The sequence below is a fragment of the Castor canadensis genome, chromosome 6 (assembly GCF_047511655.1).
Source record: "Castor canadensis chromosome 6, mCasCan1.hap1v2, whole genome shotgun sequence".
Lineage (NCBI taxonomy): Eukaryota > Metazoa > Chordata > Mammalia > Rodentia > Castoridae > Castor > Castor canadensis.
This window is the reverse complement of record NC_133391.1, coordinates 113,310,042-113,330,941: the sequence shown is the minus strand read 5'-3', so window position 1 is coordinate 113,330,941 and position 20,900 is coordinate 113,310,042. Positions and strand designations below refer to the sequence as shown.

The 20,900-nt window shown below is 42.1% G+C and overlaps 1 protein-coding gene across 1 annotated transcript in view; it reads left to right on the top strand.

Annotated features, from left to right (window-relative positions):
* Positions 1-2,336: 2,336 nt before the first annotated feature.
* Jmy (junction mediating and regulatory protein, p53 cofactor) overlaps positions 2,337-20,900 on the top strand; it is a 76,748-nt gene continuing 58,184 nt past the window's right edge. Inside the window, exon 1 of the mRNA XM_020152034.2 lies at positions 2,337-3,877. Coding sequence (XP_020007623.1) covers positions 2,897-3,877 — 981 coding nt within the window. The 5' untranslated portion in view covers positions 2,337-2,896. The remainder of the gene's footprint in view (positions 3,878-20,900) is intronic.

Here is a 20,900-nt window from a genome sequence, read left to right as displayed (position 1 = left end):
TTATTCCCAGGGAGTAATTTATACATTTAGATATCTTGCTTGACAATCGGATACAGACCTAAATAAAGAACTGTAGAGTATTACAGTAATCTGTCATGGGAATTTTGGTTTGTTTTTTTTTCATTTCTAGGATAACAATTACTAAGATAGAGGAAACAAGAAACATTGAAACTTCTCTTTGGACAAAACATAGTGACTAGAGTGTTGGGGGAAAACACTTGACACCTGTGTAACCATGAACAACTCTTCACTGGCCCTCCTGGGATAAGATGCCATTTTGTATCTGTGTATACATACTATACTTTTAATATATATGTACATAAAATTTGTTAAAAACATTTTAGCATGTATTCTCTGGATTCTTACTTACGTGTAAAGTATTGAACAAAGAGAGCTAGTGATCATGTCAGTAATTTTATCAGAAAAACTTTTAGCAGTGACTTTTTCACAGAAAAGGGAAAGTTTTCTATAATGTGCTTTTGTCTGGCTCAGTTGATGATTTTGATTTGCAGTAGGTTTTCTCTTTTTCTTCCAGTACTTCATTTCATTATATTTATTTATTTTTGTTGTACTGGGGGTTGAACTCAGGGCCTATGCCTTGAACCACTCCACCAGCTCTGTTTTCGTGATGGGTTTTTCCAAGATGGGGGTCTCTGGAACTATTTGCCTGGGCTGGCTTTGAACCCTGATCCTTCTGATCTCTGCCTCCTGAGTAGCTAGGGAAACAGATGCAGGTCACTGGCATCTGGCTTATTATTTTTGAACCCAGGGCCTCATGCATGCTAGCTGAGCGCTGCCACTAGAGCTACATGCCTAGACTTCTTCCTGTATTTTTTCTCTCATTTTTAGTAGCATACATTAACTGTACAGAGGGGATTGTCATATTTCTGAATAGCCTTACATAGAGCAATGGTTACGTTTGTTCCTACCATCTCTCTCCCTCTCCACCCTATCTAAAACAACTGCAAAAGATTTCATTGTTCCATGTTGCATATGAATACAAAGCACAGCTACAATTTCACCCTCCTTCATTTTTATGGATCTGTCCATTCTTAATTCCAAAGTCAGTGTTCAGAGGGATTTCTCAGAGTATCTCAGTTGTGAATACACTGTACTTTGGTCAGTTAACCCCCTGTATTACCTTCCCTCCCATCCCTTATTATTCAATATTTTCCAGTATTTTAAAAGTTATGTCTTTGATTTGCATTTGAAAGTCGACACAAGCTCACAGTTGCAAGATTGGTTTCATATAAAGAAGGGTAAAACAGTTAAAGACCAAAGTCCTTTATCCTTTCTGCTCATCCTACTCAAAGTACCTTTTTTGGGGGAGAGGGGAGACATGAGGTGTCAAAGCAGATCTATGGATCTAAGATGTTCAGCCAAGTGACAGTGCTAAAACTTTTCCCTATTTTTTTTCAGGGAAAAGTGTAGCTGACAATGCAACAGTAATTCAAATGGTTTCACACACATTTTACAAATATGGATAAAAGTAAGTAATTCTAAAAGTAAAAGAAAAATTGCCATTGTGCTTTGCTGTGGTGCAGAGCACCTGACCTGTGACTTGGACATGAGTAAGAAAGAAAATGTCCATAATATAAACTGAATTATTAAACCTACTAGGCAATTTTAAGAATATATTTCATCAAAGTTTAAGTTGGTAGTTCTTTGCATGTACGTTCTGGGAACTCTGATAATTTAATACAACTTCAAAAGGGACAGAAGCCCAGTGACCTACAAACAAGGTTCACAGAATAGTACACAATCATGACACCTGAATCAATAAGACACTAGTGAACCGACACATAAATGTTCATACTTCTAGGACATGACTGAAATTTCATTTTTTAGAGAGTTCTCCTGAGTTGTCTTATGGTATTTCCCTTTCATATCTTAATTTTGTCTCACGGATGTTAGGGGAGAACCCAACAGTTCGGGGGGAGCCCAAAAAAGTTTGGCGTTCCCGTGTTGTGGCATGATAGTTGTTTCTAAACACAGGACTTATGGCGATTCCCCCAGGACCAATGGAGGCAAATCTACACCAAGAGGGTCCCTTTGAATGCCTGGACTTCGAAACGTCTCAGTTTCTCTGCCTTTGTTCCTCTTTCGCCGGGGGTCCGAGACCACCTGTGCCGCAGGACACACCTGCCACTCTCAATACCCTGGGAGCCTGCGGCGGGCCTGCCAGAGCTCCAGGCCTTGTTTAGGAGGAGGCTGAGCAGCAAGGAGAGTCGGGAGCAAAGCCGCTCGCGTGTGGCGTCGGGGGCGACGCGAAGGGGCGGAGCGGGACGGTGCGCGCGCACGCGGGGAGCGCGCCGTCGCGTCACTAGCGTGCGGCACGTGCCCGTGTTTACGTCCCTCGTGGAGCCGCTGACGTCAGCAGCCGAATGGCAACATTGTGGCGATGCTGAAGCGCAGACTTTAGGAGACGCGTCGGTGGGTCAGGCCGGCTCGGCGCGGTGGGGAGGAGGAAGAGCAGGGGCGGAGGGCTCGGCCCCGCGAGCGGCGAAGCCGTACTCCGCGCCGCCCCGGCCCCGGCGCCTCGCCTCCCGAGAGCCACAGACACAGTCCCGCGGCCTCGCGCAGGGGGCGGCGGGGCGGCCCTCGGCCCGGCGCTGCGGCAGCGCGGGGCTTGTAAACAGATCCGGCCGCACGTGACCATGTGAACTACCTGCTCCGGAGACGCGTATTGTCTTTCCCGGGAGCCGCGCCACAAAGAAGCTCGGCGGTCCGAGGGCAAGGGACAGGACGAGCGAGCGCAGGGAGCCGGCCGGTGGGCCGGCGCTAAGATGGCTGAAGGCGCCCGGCGAGGGTGAGCAGGGGGCGCGGCGAAGCCAGCCGCAGAGACCTGGGGCGGGCTGGCCCGGGGCCCTCCCCGCGGCCCGGCGCCCGAGCCACCATGTCGTTTGCGCTGGAGGAGACACTCGAGTCGGACTGGGTGGCCGTGCGGCCCCATGTGTTTGATGAGCACGAGAAGCACAAGTTCGTCTTCATTGTGGCCTGGAACGAAATTGAGGGCAAGTTTGCCATAACCTGCCACAACCGGACAGCGCAGAGGCAGAGGAGCGGCTCCCGGGAACCGGTGGGGGCACGAGGGGGCGCCGAGACCGGCGCACCCGCATCCGACGGGACCCGCGGCCCCGGCAGCCCGGCGGGCAGAGGCCGGCCCGAGATCGGTGGCCCCGCGGCGCTGGCCAGGAGTCCTGGGCCCCGGAGGAGCCCGGCCTGGGCGGAGGGTGGCTCTCCGCGCATCGCGCGCAGTCCTCGCGGGGACCCGCCGGTGCGGAGCCCGGCCGGCAAAGGGGCGGAGAGTCCTCTCCAAAGCCCCGCGCGGACCAAACCCAGCCCGGTGCGGAGAGAGGCGGTGGCACCCGCCCCGCCGGCGCCCAGGGAGGCCCCGATGTCCTCCGTGCGGGTCGTGAGCTCGTCCGGAGCGGTCTCCGAGGAGATCGAGGTGCTGGAAATGGTGCGGGAGGACGAAGAGCAGCCACCGCCCGCCGCCGAGCTGGAGTCCCCGGCCGAGGAGTGCAGCTGGGCCGGGCTCTTCTCCTTCCAGGATCTGCGCGCCGTGCACCAGCAGCTGTGCTCCGTGAACTCGCAGCTGGAGCCTTGCCTGCCGGTGTTCCCCGAAGAGCCCTCCGGCATGTGGACCGTGCTGTTCGGGGGCGCCCCCGAGATGACTGAGCAGGAGATCGACACGCTGTGTTACCAGCTCCAGGTCTACCTGGGCCACGGCCTGGACACCTGCGGCTGGAAAATCCTTTCCCAGGTGCTCTTCACCGAGACCGATGATCCTGAGGAGTATTACGAGAGCCTGAGCGAGCTGCGGCAGAAGGGCTACGAGGAAGTGCTGCAGCGCGCCCGGAAGCGCATCCAGGAGGTGAGGACCTACTTGGCTGCGCCAGCGCTGTGGGGGTGCTCCTGGGGGCGAAAGGAAAGGGACCGGGCTTCTTGGGCTGCTTCCCCCTTCACGCCTTTCCGGGGTGCCTTAACATAAAAGGCCTTGTGAAAGGACCTTTGAGAAGTCCGTAGATTTCCCTCCCCCATTTTTCAAAGGGATTCTGTAGAGTAAGCGCACTCGGTTTACTACTCGGGGCTGGTAATGATATTAAAGCCAATCAGGAAAAAGGGTGTCTTGTAAACTTAGGCTCATTCCTGCTCCTAAAGCTTGTTCCAGCAATAACTGCACAGATAAACCAACTCTTCCTGCCGTCATGGAGCAAAGTTGATCTGCTTCTGTTTTCCTTCTGCCACAGCTTTGGTATCGTGGGCACATTCGTATTTATTTTGAGTGCTGGGAATGGAGTCCTGGGCAGTGAGCATGCTAGACCTGTGCTCTACCACTGAGCTACACCCTCAGCCCTAAATTCATTTTTAAATAGTGACTTGTGCTCTACCACTGAGCTACACCCTCAGCCTTAAATTCATTTTTAAATAGTGACTTGTCCAAATGAAAAAGAACCAACTGCCAGGAGCTGGTGGCTCACGTTTTTAGTCATAGCTATACAAGAGGCAGAGATCAGGAGGATCTCGGTTTGAGGCCAGCCCAGTCAAATAGTTTAAGAGACCCTATCTCGAAACACACAAGACAGGGCTAGTGGAGTGGCTCGGGTGGTAGAGCACCTGCCTAGCAAGTGTGAGGCCCTGAGTTCAAACCCCAGGACTCCCCTCGCCACAAACAAACAAACCACAGCCCAACAATTGACAATGGGATGAAAATATATATCCGGATTATCTCAAGTCTGTTTTAGAGAGAAAAAAGTCCTGGGTAGGAATCTCTTTATGCTTTTGTACTTGTTGGGACACTAAAAAGAGTGCAACGGGCTTTTCAAACCATTTAATCCTTCAAATAACAGGAAATAATGAGGGGAAATGCCTGGATGGCTCTTACTTGTGGAGCTCTGCAGTGCTTATAACTTAGTCATGCCTACTTAGCAGCTTCTGCTGAAGGAGTGTTACTGAAGTATTTAGAACTAGTTTCTCCTGATGGACAGTACAGGTAGTTTCTCAAAGCAGTTTACTATTTTTAGGATTAGTACAAATTCAGGATGGACTTGGGGTGGGGAAATACTAGTAACAGTGATTTTATTCCTGACAGTGTGATGATCTGTCTACATAAATCCTACATACATGTAATACTTGAATGTTGCTCTTAGGCCAGGAAGTTGGAGCCGCTGGCGGTTTCACAGGATAGTAGACATTTTTCTTTGCTAGACTTGAGTATTTGGAGAAACCCTTCTTTTGTTACTTACAAGGCAGTACTTTCACAACTTCCTGTATCCAGAGTTTTCACTCCTTCAGGTTGGTTTACATTGTGCTAAACGTTGTGCAGGCACTATGACCTGATTCTGGAGTTCCAGGGATCTGTTTTCATTCCCTCTGTCATTTCGCTCTGCAGTCTTTTTGGAAGGAAGTGACAAATCACGTATATTTTTTAGTGTTTCGTTAATAGTAACGCGTATTTTGTTTAAAGTACTGGAACAAAGTTAATGCTTCTTTCTCTTACTCAGTTACATAAATATGTATGTATAATAGTTTTTTATAAACTACAATTTTTTTCACTCCTAAATAAGTAGACCTGACTGATTTCAACATAAATGATACTCAGGTAAAGTGGCTGTCCCTGTTTTTTAAATTCAAGTGGGGGCTGGAGGTGTGGCCAAGTGGCAGAGCACCTGCTTTTTTTTTGGTGGTGGTACTGGGGTTTGAACTCATGGCCTTGCACTTGCTTAGCAAGTACTCTGCCCCTTGAGCCATTCCCCCAGCCTGCAAAGCTCTGAATTCAAACCCCAGTACAGTATGCGTGCACAAATACCTAAATAAAAAATGAACTCAAGGGTCAAAAATGAGCTTCCATAAACACTGTTACTATTCCAGGACTCATTAACTATGAGGATGACATCTTAAAAAGAATATATTTTCTTCATTAAAATTCTGTTGGCCACATGTTTTATCCTCTAATAGAGAAAAAAATTATTAAACTTTCATACTGGAGTTTGAACTCAGTGCCTTGTTCTTGCTAGGTGGGTGCTCTGCTACACCCTCAGCCCCCAAATCAACCTTTTGGAGAGTATTTTATGTTTTGGGAAACAACTCAAAATGTGTAAATTTTGTGTTTTTCATGTAGTTGAACAGTATTAGAAAATTGCTCTTGAGGACAGCAAATAAGTTAGCTCATAATCCATACCCTGCCTTGCACTAGCTGATAAATATGTTGAGAAATGGCGAGACTCACTTTTGGTGGTGCTGGGGATGGAGCCCAGGACCTTGGGCATGTTAGGCAAAGTGCTCTGCCACTGAGCCATATGCTGTTTCTTTTCTGAGATGGCTGGCCTTGAACTCTAGAACCTCCCAAGTGCTGGAATTACAGACATGTGTTGCCGCTGCCCACATATACGTACGTGTGTGTGTGTGTGTGTGTGTGTGTGTGTGTGTGTGTGTCTGTGTCTGTGAGAGAGATTTTTTTTTTTAGGTAAACTATTCACAGAAATTATGGTTGTATTCTATGAAATTATGGTTGTATTCTATGGAGTTTATTAATGGTACCTAATTCAGTGTTTTCTTTCATTCCATGTCTCAAGTTCTCTTAACTTCTGGAATTGATGATGATGGATTTCAAGCTAGGTATATGTTATAGATCAAACACGTTTTGGTCCTTTTTTCCTGTAGTTTAACTTTTCCTATCTATAAAAACCACACCTATTTTTGTTCAAAGTGGTCAGTAAATTGTTGAATTTTTTTTTGTTTTTTGTTTTTTTTTTTTAATTAAAACTATGCAACTATATTGTAAACTTCTCAAGGTCACTGGCCTTGACAATATCTTGGAATTCTCTTCTTTGCTCTTGTTCCTTCTCTTTCTTGTTCTGGTTCTCTGTCTCTTTCTCCTCTCCCCCGCACCCACCTCCTCCCTGTCTGGGGATTGAACTGAGGGCCTTGGTCACACTACCACTGAGTTACATCCTCTAGTCCCTCAACATCTTAATATTAGTGGATAAAGGACACTAGATGTTTCTTTTACAAGAATTTAAATATCATGGAAGATGTACCCTTGTAATGTAAAGTTGTGTGTAGGTACAATTTTTATAAATTGGTAAGTGTAACTTCTTCAAGGGCTTTAAGAAGTAGGAGAAAATCTTTTTAAAATGTTAGAAAATTTTTTTTTTTTCTTTGAGATGAGAGCTTGCTGTGTAGCTCAGGTTGGCCTTGAACTCTATCCTCCTGCCTCAATCTCTTCACCTTGATTACAGGTGTGTGTATAACACCAGTCCTGACTTATTAATAAGTTTTAAAATGAGAGTTCTTTATCTGGGGCTGGTAAATTCTCCATCCTTAAGAAGGGCTATGGAAGGGCTTTACTAAGTTACCTTAATTAACATGCAGAATTTTATATCTGTAGACATGTGCAGATTTTTGGAGAAAGGCCTTTATCAAACTTTTTTTGACAGTGTGGAGGTTTGAACTCAGGGTCTTACACTTGGTAGACAGGCACTCTATCACATGAGCCACTCCACCAGCCCTGTGTGTGTATGTGTGTTGGGTATTTTGAGATAGGGTCTTAAGAACTATTTGTTTGGGCTGGCCTCGAACCTTGATTCTCCTGATCTTTGCTCCCAAGTAGCTAGCATTACAGGTGTGAGTCACTGGTATCCAGCTTTTTTATCAAACTTTTAAAGATCTTCAGAAAAGAACTTTAAAGCCACTGTCATAGGGCTGGGGATGTAGCTCAGTGGTTTAGTGTTTGCCTGGCATTCATGTGGCCTTGGGTTCAATCCCCAGTACCACAAAACAAAATAAAACAACCCACCACTATTGTAGCTAGATGTGGTGGTTCACACCTGTAATCTGGTATGCTGTAGGTGGAGGCAGTAGTATCACTGGACTCAGGATTTCAAGACTCACCAGGGCAGCACAGTGAAACCCTGTCTCAAAAAACAAAATCAAGAACAAAAAACCAATGAATTATCTGCTTTGTAAGATTACAGTTAAACTCCTGTATTGGAGTTTAATTTTTGGAATACCCTTAAGGTTTAATGTGGGATCTGTAAAACTCCCATGTCTTTGTTTTCTGCATAAGATTTTTGTTACTGATTCAGAACTTTGGTCATCCGACTGGAAATTACTAGTTTGGGAGGATTCCCAACTTACACAATACTAATAAACATTTTTAGATGACAGAAGAGTTGTTAGATTATATACTACTTAAAGCCTCAATCCAAATAAAATGTGAATTTGTTACTGGCAGGTTTGTCTCGGACTTTTCCAGGAGTTTACTTTGGGACCTGTATTCAATCTCTGAGTGAATGCAAGTGCTACCAAGGCCTCTGACCAGTTCAGCGGTTAGGCCTTGGTTGTTGGTTAGAGCTGTGGTTTGTATTACACTGTGTGCATGGGTGGCCCATTATTTGGCTTACTTTGATGAACTGGAGTTTGTAAATAATGGTTTCTGTATAATCACAGCTACTACTGAAGTTATTAATTGTGGTGCTTTAGATAGTAAACCTCAGTTATGGTGGAAGGCTTAAGATTAAAAAAAACAGTATCTACTTTGGAATTTATTTTTACAAAAATGTGTTAAATTTTAATTTTCCAGTTGAAACCACTGTTTGAGGGCAGCATGCTTTCAAAAAGGCACACAAACAGCTTACCTAAGTGTTTGAATCAGAAAGACCTGGGCTGGCAGAGTGGTTCAGGTGGTAGAGCGCCTGCCTACCTGAGTTTGAACTCCAGTACCACCAAAAAACAAAAAACCCAGGAAAGTGGGAACTGGGAAAATGCCCAAAGGGTAGTTTACACATAAAATGAGACTATATGATAAAGCTCCTAGCAGATACCTGGCACTTATGAAAGTAGCTCCTGGAAGATTCTCCAGAGCTCTTCACTCAGCTTTTTCAGAGATTGTAACTTTTATTTATTGGCACCACTTAGGTATTGGGTCCTTTACGTACCTTTTCTTTTTACCCTTTCCACTATCTCTGAAATAAATGTCTTCCCCGCCCCCTCTAGGCACTGGGGATTGAGCACAGGGCCTTTTGCACACTAGGCAAGCACTCTACCGCCAAGCCCAGCCCAAATGGGTATTGGACGTCTATCGTATTGAAGAAGCTAAGACTTAAAGAGGCTACGTGGATTAGGCCTAAATTAAGCTGTTTAGGAGTGACCAAATTCAGATTCACACCAATTTGTCTTGACCCAAACTTGTGCCTTTGCTGCCATATCTTGACACTTGTTTGGTTTCTTAATTCAAAGGCCTACTATGTTCGCTCCCTGAAGACATTAGATGTCATGCTAGTACATTTTAAAATTCTAGTAGGGCTGGGGGTATAGCTTAGTGGTAGAACACTTGCCTAGCTTGTGCAAGGCCGTGTACTCAAAAAGCTACCCAGTTTAGTAATGACTTTTAATTGAAGGTAACTCATTTTATTTCAAATTCATTAGTGGGACATTCTGCATATTGTGTTTTAGAAGAAATGGATGCAAAGATGGTTTATGTTAGTGTGCCCAAACTTCTCCTGATCTTTTTGTGTGGTACTGGAATTCTTCTTGAGTCTTTGCATATTTGAGGCAGGCATTCTACCACTGGGTTATACCCCAACCCTCAGTCAGTTTTATTATGTTTTAAAATGCCTCATCCGCTTGGTGCCTGTGGCTCAAGCCTGCAATCCTGGATACTCAGCAGACAGAGGTCAGAAAGAATGCAGTTGAAGCCAGCCCCAGGCAAGACCCTATCTCGACAGTACCCATCACAAAAAAGGTCTGGCCGAAAGGCTCAAGTGGTAGAGCCTAGCAAGCACAAGACCTTGAGTTCAAGCCCCAGTACCTCAAGTCTCAGCGAGAAACGACTCCTGAATTTGGAGGTTGTTTAACAGAAGGCTGCTTACCGTCCCTTCCAATTATGGCTTTCCTAATTTTCCTGAAAAACTTAATATGTTAGAGAAATGACAGTGTAGTAAGAGGATTAGGATGCTGTCTTTCATTGGGCCAGGAAGACATGACTCAGGATTAGGTATAGGTAAATAGGAGAAGCAGGCTCAGAGAAGGCATAATGTGCTTGCAGTGCTTAGAGCTGTCTTTCTGCCAGTTCTTGGCTGGAGGCATTGGAAGACAGGATATTACATGGTGAAGACATAAGGGGTTGCAGCCTTTTGGAACCTGGTGTAGTTTGATGCCTTGTCTAATCATATTCTCTGCTGAAAATACTACAGATTGCTGTTACAGTAAGCATAATTAAGGAATAAGGACACTAAGTGAATTTTGTGGGATTCTTTGTGTGTGTGTGTGTGTGTGTGTGTGTGTGATTCATCCAGATTTGAAAGCTGGATGATGTTAAAATATTTTGATGTTAACCATTTCTTTCATTTCTGTGTCTAAATGAACTTTTGCCATTTTTCATATCTCTTAAAAAAGATAAATACAGGGAAAAAGATGAATCTATGCTTCTGGGTTAGCATTTTAGTAAAGTGAAAACATGGATGCTTGTGGCAGGACAGCAGCCTTTCTGATAATTAATTTATGTGGTGTTTCTCTATTGCTGTTTAATATCACATGATGGCTAGTCCATTAGATATTTCAGATAAGAAATCTGGGCATGTTTCATCTTTGCTAAATAAAGCAAGACCAACTTGGACAAACAACTCAGTAATGTGATTACAAGTTTGTGTGTGTGTGTATGTGTATGTATTAGAAGGGATAAGGTTCATGGGAGGATTGAGCTGTCAGACATAGCAACTGCTATATTTAAATTAGCTGCCTTTATTTCCCAAATCCTTGCGTATAACTTAAATCAGTTTGTTACTGTTCTCCATTGCTGCTTTATTTGACCTTTTGTTGACTATAAAATACTATTGGTAGTGGGACTTGCCATCTGTTGATGGTTAAATGTTAAATGTATGCCTGCCTGTTTTTTTTTTTTTTCCTAGTGGGAAGTTTCCTATGGCTCTTGTTTCTGCTCAGTTCCCTCATAGTTATTGAAAGGAGAAAAATTAATTTGCAAGGGTAAGAGATACAGGCTTTGAAGATTGTTAGTCACTGCATTGTTGTGACAAAATTCCTAATCTAAGCTAGTATGTATCAATCTAGTCAGTATTCTTCATTCTTCTTCTTCACACAGCTAAGGGGTTAGAGGGTTGTTGTTTTGTTTTTTTAAGGTGCTGGAGATCTAACTCAGGGCCTCTTGAGCTCTGGGCAGAGGCTCTACCTCTGAACTACACCCTTGGCTCAGGACTTTTCTTAAATGTGGGGAATTGCTTTTTTTATGCTTGTCCTTTAATTTTAAGTTATGTATGGGTCTAATTGGATACAGTAGACCTTGCAGGCTGTAGTGAAGGTTTTTTTAAACTCAGGGCCTCATGATTGCTAATAGACACTCTACCACTTGAGCCGTTCTGCCAGCCTGTAGTGAGGTTTTGTAAAATAGACTATGAATAAAAACAGGCTTAATGGACTGGACGTTTCACAGAAGAGAATGATTTTAAGGATAAATGTAACAAATAATTGTTGTCAAATTGAAATATATATGGTAAGTATCTCACCACTAGACAAAAGCAGTAATAGTGCCCTGCTGAAGACTAGTCTATTTTGTCTAGACTTAGAGAACTTTCTAATTCCAGTGTAGCCTAATTTAAATTTGTGCCTCCTGTATAATACATAAAGCTCTGAGTCAATGACTCATTTATAAAAATCTTTCTCTAAAACTACAGGATGGTCACATTTTACATTGATATTTAAATATTCTAAATTCTATATTAACCTGGTCCAGAAGTAAGTTGCCTTAGATTGACTGATAATTCTCCTTAAAAGTTTTCATAGATGCATCTTATTTGAAAGAAAATTTATTTTTCTCACAATAACATTTCCTAATAGTGCCCCCCCCCAATAGTAGAACAAGAAAATTTGGTATATTCTCTACCACTTCCTAAAATCAGACTCTTCCATCCTCCTATCACTTTTATTCCCATTCTGAATCATTAGTCCATAACATTGAATTTAGTTACTCTTATACTGTTCTTCCCTTTATAACTGTACTAGAAAAATTATCTTCCTAACTGGCTAAAATTTTCTGAATAGACCAGAAGAGTAGGGAGAATAGGGATGCTAACTTTATTTTTAGTTTGGAAATCCTACCTGCCTCCTTTTCTGCTAGTTAAATGAATTTTGGTATAGGGGTTGCTAAATGAAAAGGTTATGACAAGTAAGGTTAATGAAGGATTAAGAGAAAGCATAAATTAACATTACAATAGCAATATTTAAACTTTAAATTTTCCTGGGAATGAATAACATTCATTATTCTATGAAAAGGAAATTATGTGCCAGCTCCCTAGGTGCCTCGGCAAGCTTCCGTAAACAGAATGTTATAAAGTCTCTGCTCTCTGGGGTTCCTTGGAGTTGACTCTTGCCATCTTACTCTCTCCTTTGGCTTTGTGAGACCTGAAGCTAATTAAGTAAGGCCATTTTATTTATCTTGTTGGAAATTGTGTTAAATGAGTTGGGTACAGGTACAGTTTTTCCTATTTGAAGTGTCATTATGTTTGTAAGTTTAGAAATTGAAACTGGAAGAAATTCCAAAATGAAGTTAGGATTTTATTCTTTTTTCATCTTGTTTAACTGCACTATTCTTCAGCTACTCTAGTTTACCTCTTTCCCATAAAATATTTTGTTTACTTTGGTTCAAAAGATTGGTGAAAAGACTGACCATGACTGGAGGTGTGACTCAAGTGGTAGAGCACCTGTCTAGCCAGTACAAAGTTCTAACAAAAGTATTGGGGGGCGGGGGAAAGACTGGTCATGAGTAGAGGCCATCTGGGGGTTAAGAGCTTGAGTTATTCTGGGGGTGGGTCAGGCTTACGCTTTCTGTTTTCCACTGACTTAACTGGAAACTAAAAAGTTAACGAGTCTCAGCCTCTGGTTCTTGATTTCTAAAGTGACATGATAGTTATCCCTACATCATCATGTTAGTAAGAAACAGAATGCACCTACCTCATGCCTGCCACATAGAAACCCACCATAAATAACAGCTGCTGTCCTGATAATTCTTTAATTCATCGGCTGATTTCTAAGGCAACTCAATGACTGACTGCTGGGTTCCTCCAACCCTAACCTGTTTCTACTAAAAACCAGGTTGGTAATAATGGAAGCTGGTGCCATGTAGGTGAGATATTTTCTCCTTTTTTAAATTTTTATTTTATTCATAGTGCATACAATGTTTGTGTCATTTCTCCCCCTTCCCCCCCCACCATACCTAGCAGAAACTATTTTGCCCTTATGTCTAATTTTGTTGTAGAGAGAGTATAAGCAATAATAGGAAGGACCAAGGGTTTTTGCTAGTTGAGATAAGGATGGCTATACAGGTATTGACTCGCATTAATTTCCTGTGCGTGTCTGTTACCTTCTAGGTTAATTCTTTTTGATCTAACCTTTTCTCTAGTTCCTGGTCCCCTTCTCCTATTGGCCTCAGTTGCTTTAAAGTATCTGCTTTAGTTTCTCTGTGTTGAGGGCAACAAATGCTATTCTAGTTTTTTGGGTGTCTTACCTATCCTCACCCCTTCCTTGTGTGCTCTTGCTTTATCATGTGCTCAAAGTCCAATCCCCTTGATCTAATGTCCGCATATGAGGGGGAACATACGATTTTTGGTCTTTTGGGCCAGGCTAACCTCTAGGTGAGATATTTTCAAACAGTGACAATGTCATTACAAGAAGAAAAGAGTGAAAGGTTGGTCATACTCCACGGTTCCCAAGCCCCTTCATGGTGCTTACGCATGTTGTTATGGTTGGCTGGATGGGAAATGGTGAGTGAGCCTTTTGATACAGTCGTTTATAATTGTGATTTCAGGTGTTTTGTTTTTTCCCTCCGGTGTCAGGGCCTCACACATACTAAGCAAGTTCTCTACCATTGAGCTTCATCCCCAGCTCCTTTATTGTTTGTTTAGGCTTTTCTGTCTGTTTTTGAGACAGTCTCACTATGTTGCCTAAGCTGACTTCATTTATTTATTTTGTTTTTGGAGCTAAAAATTTTTTTGTTGTTGTTGTGCCGAGTGGGAGTACATTGTGGCATTACAGTAGATTTTTGTGTGTGTATGTGGTACTGGGGATTGAACTCAGGGCCTTTTTTGTGATGGGTTTTTCCAGGTAGGGTCTCATAGACTATGTGCCTGGCTGGCTTTGAACCATGATCCTCCTGATCTCTGCCTCCTGATTAGCTAGGATCACAGGCGGGAGCCACTGCTGCCTGGCAGTTACAAAAGTTCTTACAATGTAGGTTGACTTTAAAATCCTTGGCTCAAATGTTCCTCCTGCCTCAGCCTCCCAGGTAGCTGGGACTAAGGTGTGCATTACCATGCCTTGCTACCAGTACTTTTTAAGGTCAATTTCCTTGTTGACTCTTCTCTATTTTCTCTATATTCTGTTTCTTTTGATTGTAAGCATCCCAGACAACCTGATCACAATTTGCAGATAATCCAGTTGAAATAACTGTTGCAGAAATAGTGTTGACCTCTTGAAGCCCTTAAATTACCTTTAAGTTGCCATCATAATTTATTCAATAAATAGTTGTTGGGGCTGGTTCAGTGGTAGAGGATGGGCATAGCACGAGTGAGGCCCTGGGTTTGATTCCTAGCACTACTCCACCAGCCCTTTTTTGTGAAGGGTTTTTCAAAATAGGATCTTGCAAACTATTTGCCTGGGCTGGCTTTAGGAACCTCAAGAGATCAAGAGATCAGGAACCTCAAGCCTCCTGATCTCTGCCCTCTGAGTAACTAGGATTACAGGCGTGAACCACCAGTGCCCACCTTCTCTGTGGCTTTTGAGTACAACATGTTTGATAATTGAGAAACTGCCTGTAAGTGATTTTCCTCTCTACCTTTCTTTTTTCTTTTTCTTGTTTTTTTGAGGCAGGGTCTCCCTGGGTGGCTCAGGCTGGCCTTGAACTCTTGTTCCTCCCAAGTGCTGGGATTACAGACATGGGCTTCCACACTCAGCTTCATTATGCTTCTCAGAGGGTCTAAAAATTTTACTTCTCATGAAGAGATTTTTAAAAATTCATCTCTATTATTGTTCCACTGGGGTACATTGTGACATTTACAGAAGTTCTTACAGTATATCATAGTTGAATTCATTCCATCCATCATTCTTTATCTACCCTTCTGAAGAGATTTTTTTTAATGGTACTGGGACTTGAACTCAGGGCCTCAGGCTTGCTAGGCAGGTGCTCTACCACTTGAAGCACTCTACCAGCCCTGAGATTGTTTTTTTTTTTTTTTTTTTGATGAGTCAGTTTCTTTGGAAATTTTGTTTTGCTTGACCATCAGAGTATACTTACACAAACCTGCTGTATGGCCTTCTGTACACCGAGGCTACATGGCACGGTTTCTAGACTATAAATCTGCACAGTTCATTACTGTTTGGAGTACTGTAGGTGGAGGTAACATGGTGGTAGGTACTGTAAAAGACAGCATAAAAGATAAAAAAATGGTATTTCCATGTTAGGCACTTGGCGTGAGTGGAACTTGCAGGACTGGGAGTTGCTGTGGGCAGGTCGGTGAGTAGTGAGTGAGTGTGAGGTTCAGGATAGCCCTGTCCACTGTGCTAAACTTGATGAACACTGTACACTTAGAGTATACTAAATTTCACAAAAAAATTTCAATAATCAAGATTAGCTTACTGTAGCTTTTTTACTTTTAAGTTTTTTTTTTTTTTGACACAGTCTTGCTATGTAACCCAGGCTGGCCTGTAACTTTCTATCCTCCTGCTTTAGCTTCCTGAGTGCTGGGATTACAGGGATGAGCCATAGTGCCCTGAATCTTTTAAGTTTTTCAAACTTTTCATTTGTTAAGAACCTTTCTCTTAAAACACGAACACATTATATAGCTGTACAAAATGTTTTCTTTATATCTTTTTATTATATACTTTCTTTTTCATGTTCAGCAAGTCATTTAATGTTTTTAGTTTTTTTGAAACAGGTGTATAAAAGTTGAATTTCAGCTTTTTTCTATTTTTAAGGCTTTTTTTTTTTTTTTTTTTTTTTGTCATTAAGATTCAAATCCCAGGCCTCTTGCATGCTAGGCAAGTTCTATACCTCTGAGTTATATACCCTTAGCCCTAGGGTTTTTAATTTTGAGTTTAAATACTCTGTGCTGGTTGAGAACTAACCCATGGCCGTGTGTGATAAGTAACACATTAGCCTAGGCCTGTAGAGAGTCAAGAGCATCAGCACTGTGTTCCAGTCTGATTCAGAGGCAAGAACACACATCGAGCTATCAAGTTCTTTTAAACAGTACCTTCTCCTGAAATACCTGTTTGAGACTTGTGTGAGGCTATTTCACAGTCAAGGATTTTTGTTTGTTTGCTATTTGAGACAAGGGCTCACCGTGTAACATAGGCTAGCCTCAGACTCGCAGTCTTCCTGCCTCAGCCTACCAAGTGGGTAGGCTTTTTTTGGGGGGAGGGTTACCTTTTTTTTTTTTAATAAGTAGGAGTACATTCTAAAGATTAAAGGTATAGTATAGCAATATGTAAACCAATAACAGTTTATTATCATTAGAAGAATATACACAGTTAGTTGTATGTGCTATACTTTAATACAACTGGCAGTGCAGTTGGTTTCTTCACACCACTGTCATCAGAACCGTGTGAATAGTGTCTTGTACTGTAACTTTATGATGGTGTGACGTTCTGAGGCAAAAGAAAATTTCAGCAACATAATCCCATGAGATTGCCCTCACATATTCGGTCTGTAGTTGATTGAAATGCTATGTGGCACATGATTTTAATGTTCTATATTATGCTTTTTTATTATAGAGGTATGCTATTAGATTTTGTGTTTTTATTATAGGAAAGGTTCAGTACTTTGGGGTATAATACTGACAGATGGTTAATACAGATTTTGCTTCATCTCATCCCTAAATTATATGTATAAATACAGTATATAGATAAGTTATCTAACTGAACCAGTTTTCTAATGTTCACTTTTTGAAATATGAACTCATTATAGAAGAGTATGTGTCAAGTGTAAGAGCCTCATTATCCCAATCTACCAAAGAACAGCTCTGTTAGTGTGTGTGTGTGTGTGTGTGTGTGTGTGTGTGTGTGTGTGTGTGTGTGTGTGTTTTTTCCCGGTGATGATACTCAGCTTCTTTCTGGCTTAATGAGTAGAATAGTACAACAGGCCTGGATATACTGCAATATCTTTAGGACAAAGTATATTTTCATATCTTGGAAAAAGAAATAACTTTTTTTAAAATTGTTTTTGTATTTGTTCATTATGTGTATACACTGTTTGGGACAACTCAAAATTTGAGGTGGTCTTGGGATTCAAACTCACTCCTGTATGCAAGGCCAGAGCTCTAGGACTTGAGCTACCCAGCCTAAGTTGTTGATTTTTATTATTTTCCTGTGTAACAAATAAATAGGTTGTCTTAAAAAGTGGTGTTTGGAGCTGGCAGAGTAGCTCAGGTGCTAGAGTACCTGCTAGCAAGCATGAGGCCCTGAGTTCAAACTCCAGTGTTGCCAAAAAAAAAAAAAAAAAGATATTTGATAGCTGCACATTTGTGTGGGTGTCCCTAAAGTCATAAGATACTTCCTTTTTTTTTTTTGATGGGGTCCTGGGGTGTGAACCCACAACCTCATGTTTGCTAGGCAGGCGCTCTTACTGCTTGAGCCATTCTGCCAGCCCTTTTTTGTGATGGGTGTTTTTCGAGATGGTCTCGAACTTTTGCCTGGGCTGGCTTTGAACCATGATCCTCCTGATCTCTCCCTCCTTAGTAGGTAGAATTGCAGGCATGAACCACTGGCACCCTTCTTTAAGATATTTCATTCTTTTTTTTTTTTTGTGGTACTGAGGTTTGAACTCAGGGCCATATGCTTGCTAGGCAGACACTACCACTTGAGCCACTCCACCAGCCCTAAGATACTTCTTAAGTGAAATTTCACTCTCCTTTCTGTGGTCATCCTCCATCCTAGAGCTCTAGTCCTATATTTCCAACCTTCCCTTGCACCTGGATGTCCTGCTTTCTTTCTGTTTGGTCCGTTACCCGGAGCACATCCTCTGCTGTCATTCCTGATTTGGTATGTGGCTCTTGAGTGGAGCAGGAGCCTTTGTCTGAATATACAGTTTTCCTAGAATTACTCTGATCCTATCAATTACCAGATTATTTGTTTCTTTCAACTCGTTGCTTATGGTTCCTAGAAGCCATAGATTATTAGGGCATTTGATTGCTTTTACATTAGGCTTTTTCCCCAGCGTGCGGGAAAGAAGTAGTTATGTGTGCATATTGATTTTTAAATGCATACTGATCCAGAAATGTTCATTACAAATTTTAGAACTGAAAAGCAAGAAAAAGGACTGGGTGTGACTCATGGCAGAGCACTTGCATAGCAAGTTCAAGACCTTGAGTTCAGTCCCCAGTACTAGAAAAGGGAAAAATCAAAAAACAAAACAACCACCTAAACAACTGGAATAACTTTCCCTGATTTCCATGTTACTGCTCTCCTTGTTGCTTCTCTACCCAGTCCCATCTTTCAGTACTTCCACCCTGGACTGGTTTACCTTTCTCCTCCAGTGTCATCCTTGCAGTGTAGCATACTGTTTTAAAGTACTACTTTACATACCTTCTTTCTTATTCACCTTTCCAGTGTTAACAAATACACATGAGCAGCAAACTGAGTCATTCCATGACTCATTTTCACTGTATTTTGTCCTGTAGACAGAGTTCAGATTTCTCGCTTTCAGGGTCACTAAACCTTGTTGGTATGCCAGTCTTAATCTTGGTCTGTTCTTTACATGAACTCTTTGATTCTGTTCAAGCTCTTTTATCCACTATTTGCTGAACTCACCATATATTCTTATTTTTGCTCTATTGTACAGGATGCCACCCCCTAATACTGTCCTATTGTTGGTTGTGTAGTTCTTCCTTTTTTTCTGGGGCCATTTCAAGTGCCTTCCTTCTTACAGAAAGTCATTTCTGATTCATGTGAGAAATTGGGAATTTCTATTAGAAAACCAGAAACCAGAGAGGCCTTATGTCAGAGCTTTTTTTTTCTTTTTCTTTTTCTTTTTTTTAGATGAGGCAGGACCTTGCTTTGTAACTCAGGCTGTCCTCAAAACCACAGATCCTACTGCCTCCTCTTCCTGAGTGCTAGGGTTACAAGCATCACCACAGGTTGTTCTCTTTTGAACCCCACCTCTTCTTTAAAATGGTAAGCCTTTAAGAAACAAAGATTTTGCTGTTATTTTTAGATGCCTTTTCTCTCCCAGTGTATGGAGTATGTGCTCAGTACATATTCTTTGATCTGATTTAAAGTTGGTTTCTGCATTACATTTATATATGAACATGTTTTTACCTCTTAATGGAAGGTTATGTGTTTACTTAGTAAAAATGCAGTCAAATTTACACTACTTGTTTACAAAGTGAAGAACCTAAATATCATTTTGGGTCATTACTGTCAATAGCCCTTATACTTTCTAAAATTAGATTTCACAGGGCTCGTGGAGTGACTAAAGCAGTAGTGTACTTCCTAGCAAGCAGGAGACCCGGAGTTCAAACTCCAGTGCTGCCCCAAAACACCTCAAATAAAAAAACCTCAAATAAAATTAGATTTCATTAACAATATTAACAAATAATTACACAGAAACAAATGATTCAGTAGTTTTATAAAACAAGAACAGAGACCAGGCACTGTTCTTTAAATATGGAAATGTGTGGTGTTAGTCCTTGTTTGTAAGTCAGGGAAACAAAGGGAGTTCCAAGGGCCACAGGTCCACTTTTATTGCTGGGATAGGTTCCTTGTGTCTTTTTACAAGCACATAATTACTGCATGTTTTAATAATAATTTAGTGGTGAACATATAATGTAAAGATTTGTATGTTACTTTTCTTGTTAAAGTTTTTGCAGTGCTAGGGATCAAACTTAGGGCCTTGTACATGTCAGGCAAGCTCTATATCACTGAACTGTGCCCTCAGCCATGATATTGCTGCTCTTTTGAGACAGGCCCTCACTATGTGGCCCACATTGGTGTGAAACTTGAAATCTTGCTTCAGCGTTCAGCCTTCCCAGTGCTGGGATTGCAGATATGTACCACCATGCCCAGACTTTCTCTCTTTCTCTCTTTTTCTTTTTTTTAATGGGACTGTGGTTTGAATTCAGGCCTACTTTTTTGCAAGCAGGAGCTCTACTGTTTGAGCCATACCTCCAGTCCATTTTGCTTTGGTTATCTTGGAGGTGAGGGTCTTAGGAACTATTTGCCTGGGCTGGCCTTGAACTGAGATTCTCATTTCAGCCTCCCAGGTAGCTAGGATTACAGGCTTGAGTCACTGATATCTGGCTGTTTTTTTTTTTAAATATACATATATATTTCCTGCCTTAGTCTCTTTACTTCGGGAGTATATTGCTTTTTTCCCCCTCTTCGTTGCTGGGGACTGAACTCAGGGCTTGCCAGGTAGGCACTTTTCCATTGAGCTAAATCCCCCATACCTGTATATTCTTTCTTAAGCATCTATTATTAAGGAAAAAAGAAAGGGGGTGAGGCTCAAGTGGTAGAACACCTGCATAGAGGCAATCAATACATCACATTGGAGAAAAAATGTTGTTAATCTATGTGCAAGAGATTGTTGCTGAAATTTCATATTAGAAATTTACAAATTACTCCAAGATCTTCCAGTATAGTGCTGTGGTTTGATCTTAAATGTATTTCAAAGGCCCATATGGTAAATGCTTGGTCACCACATGCTATTGGCGGGTGGTAGAACTTTAGGAGGTGGGACCTAATGGAAGGCATTCAGGTCATTGGAGCATATCCTTGAAGGGGATATTTGGGATCCCAGCCCCTTCTTTGCTTCCTGGACACCAAGAGCTGAGCAGCTTTGCTCCCCCACACACCCACCTTGATTTAAGTCTGTCTTGCTATAGGCCCCAAAA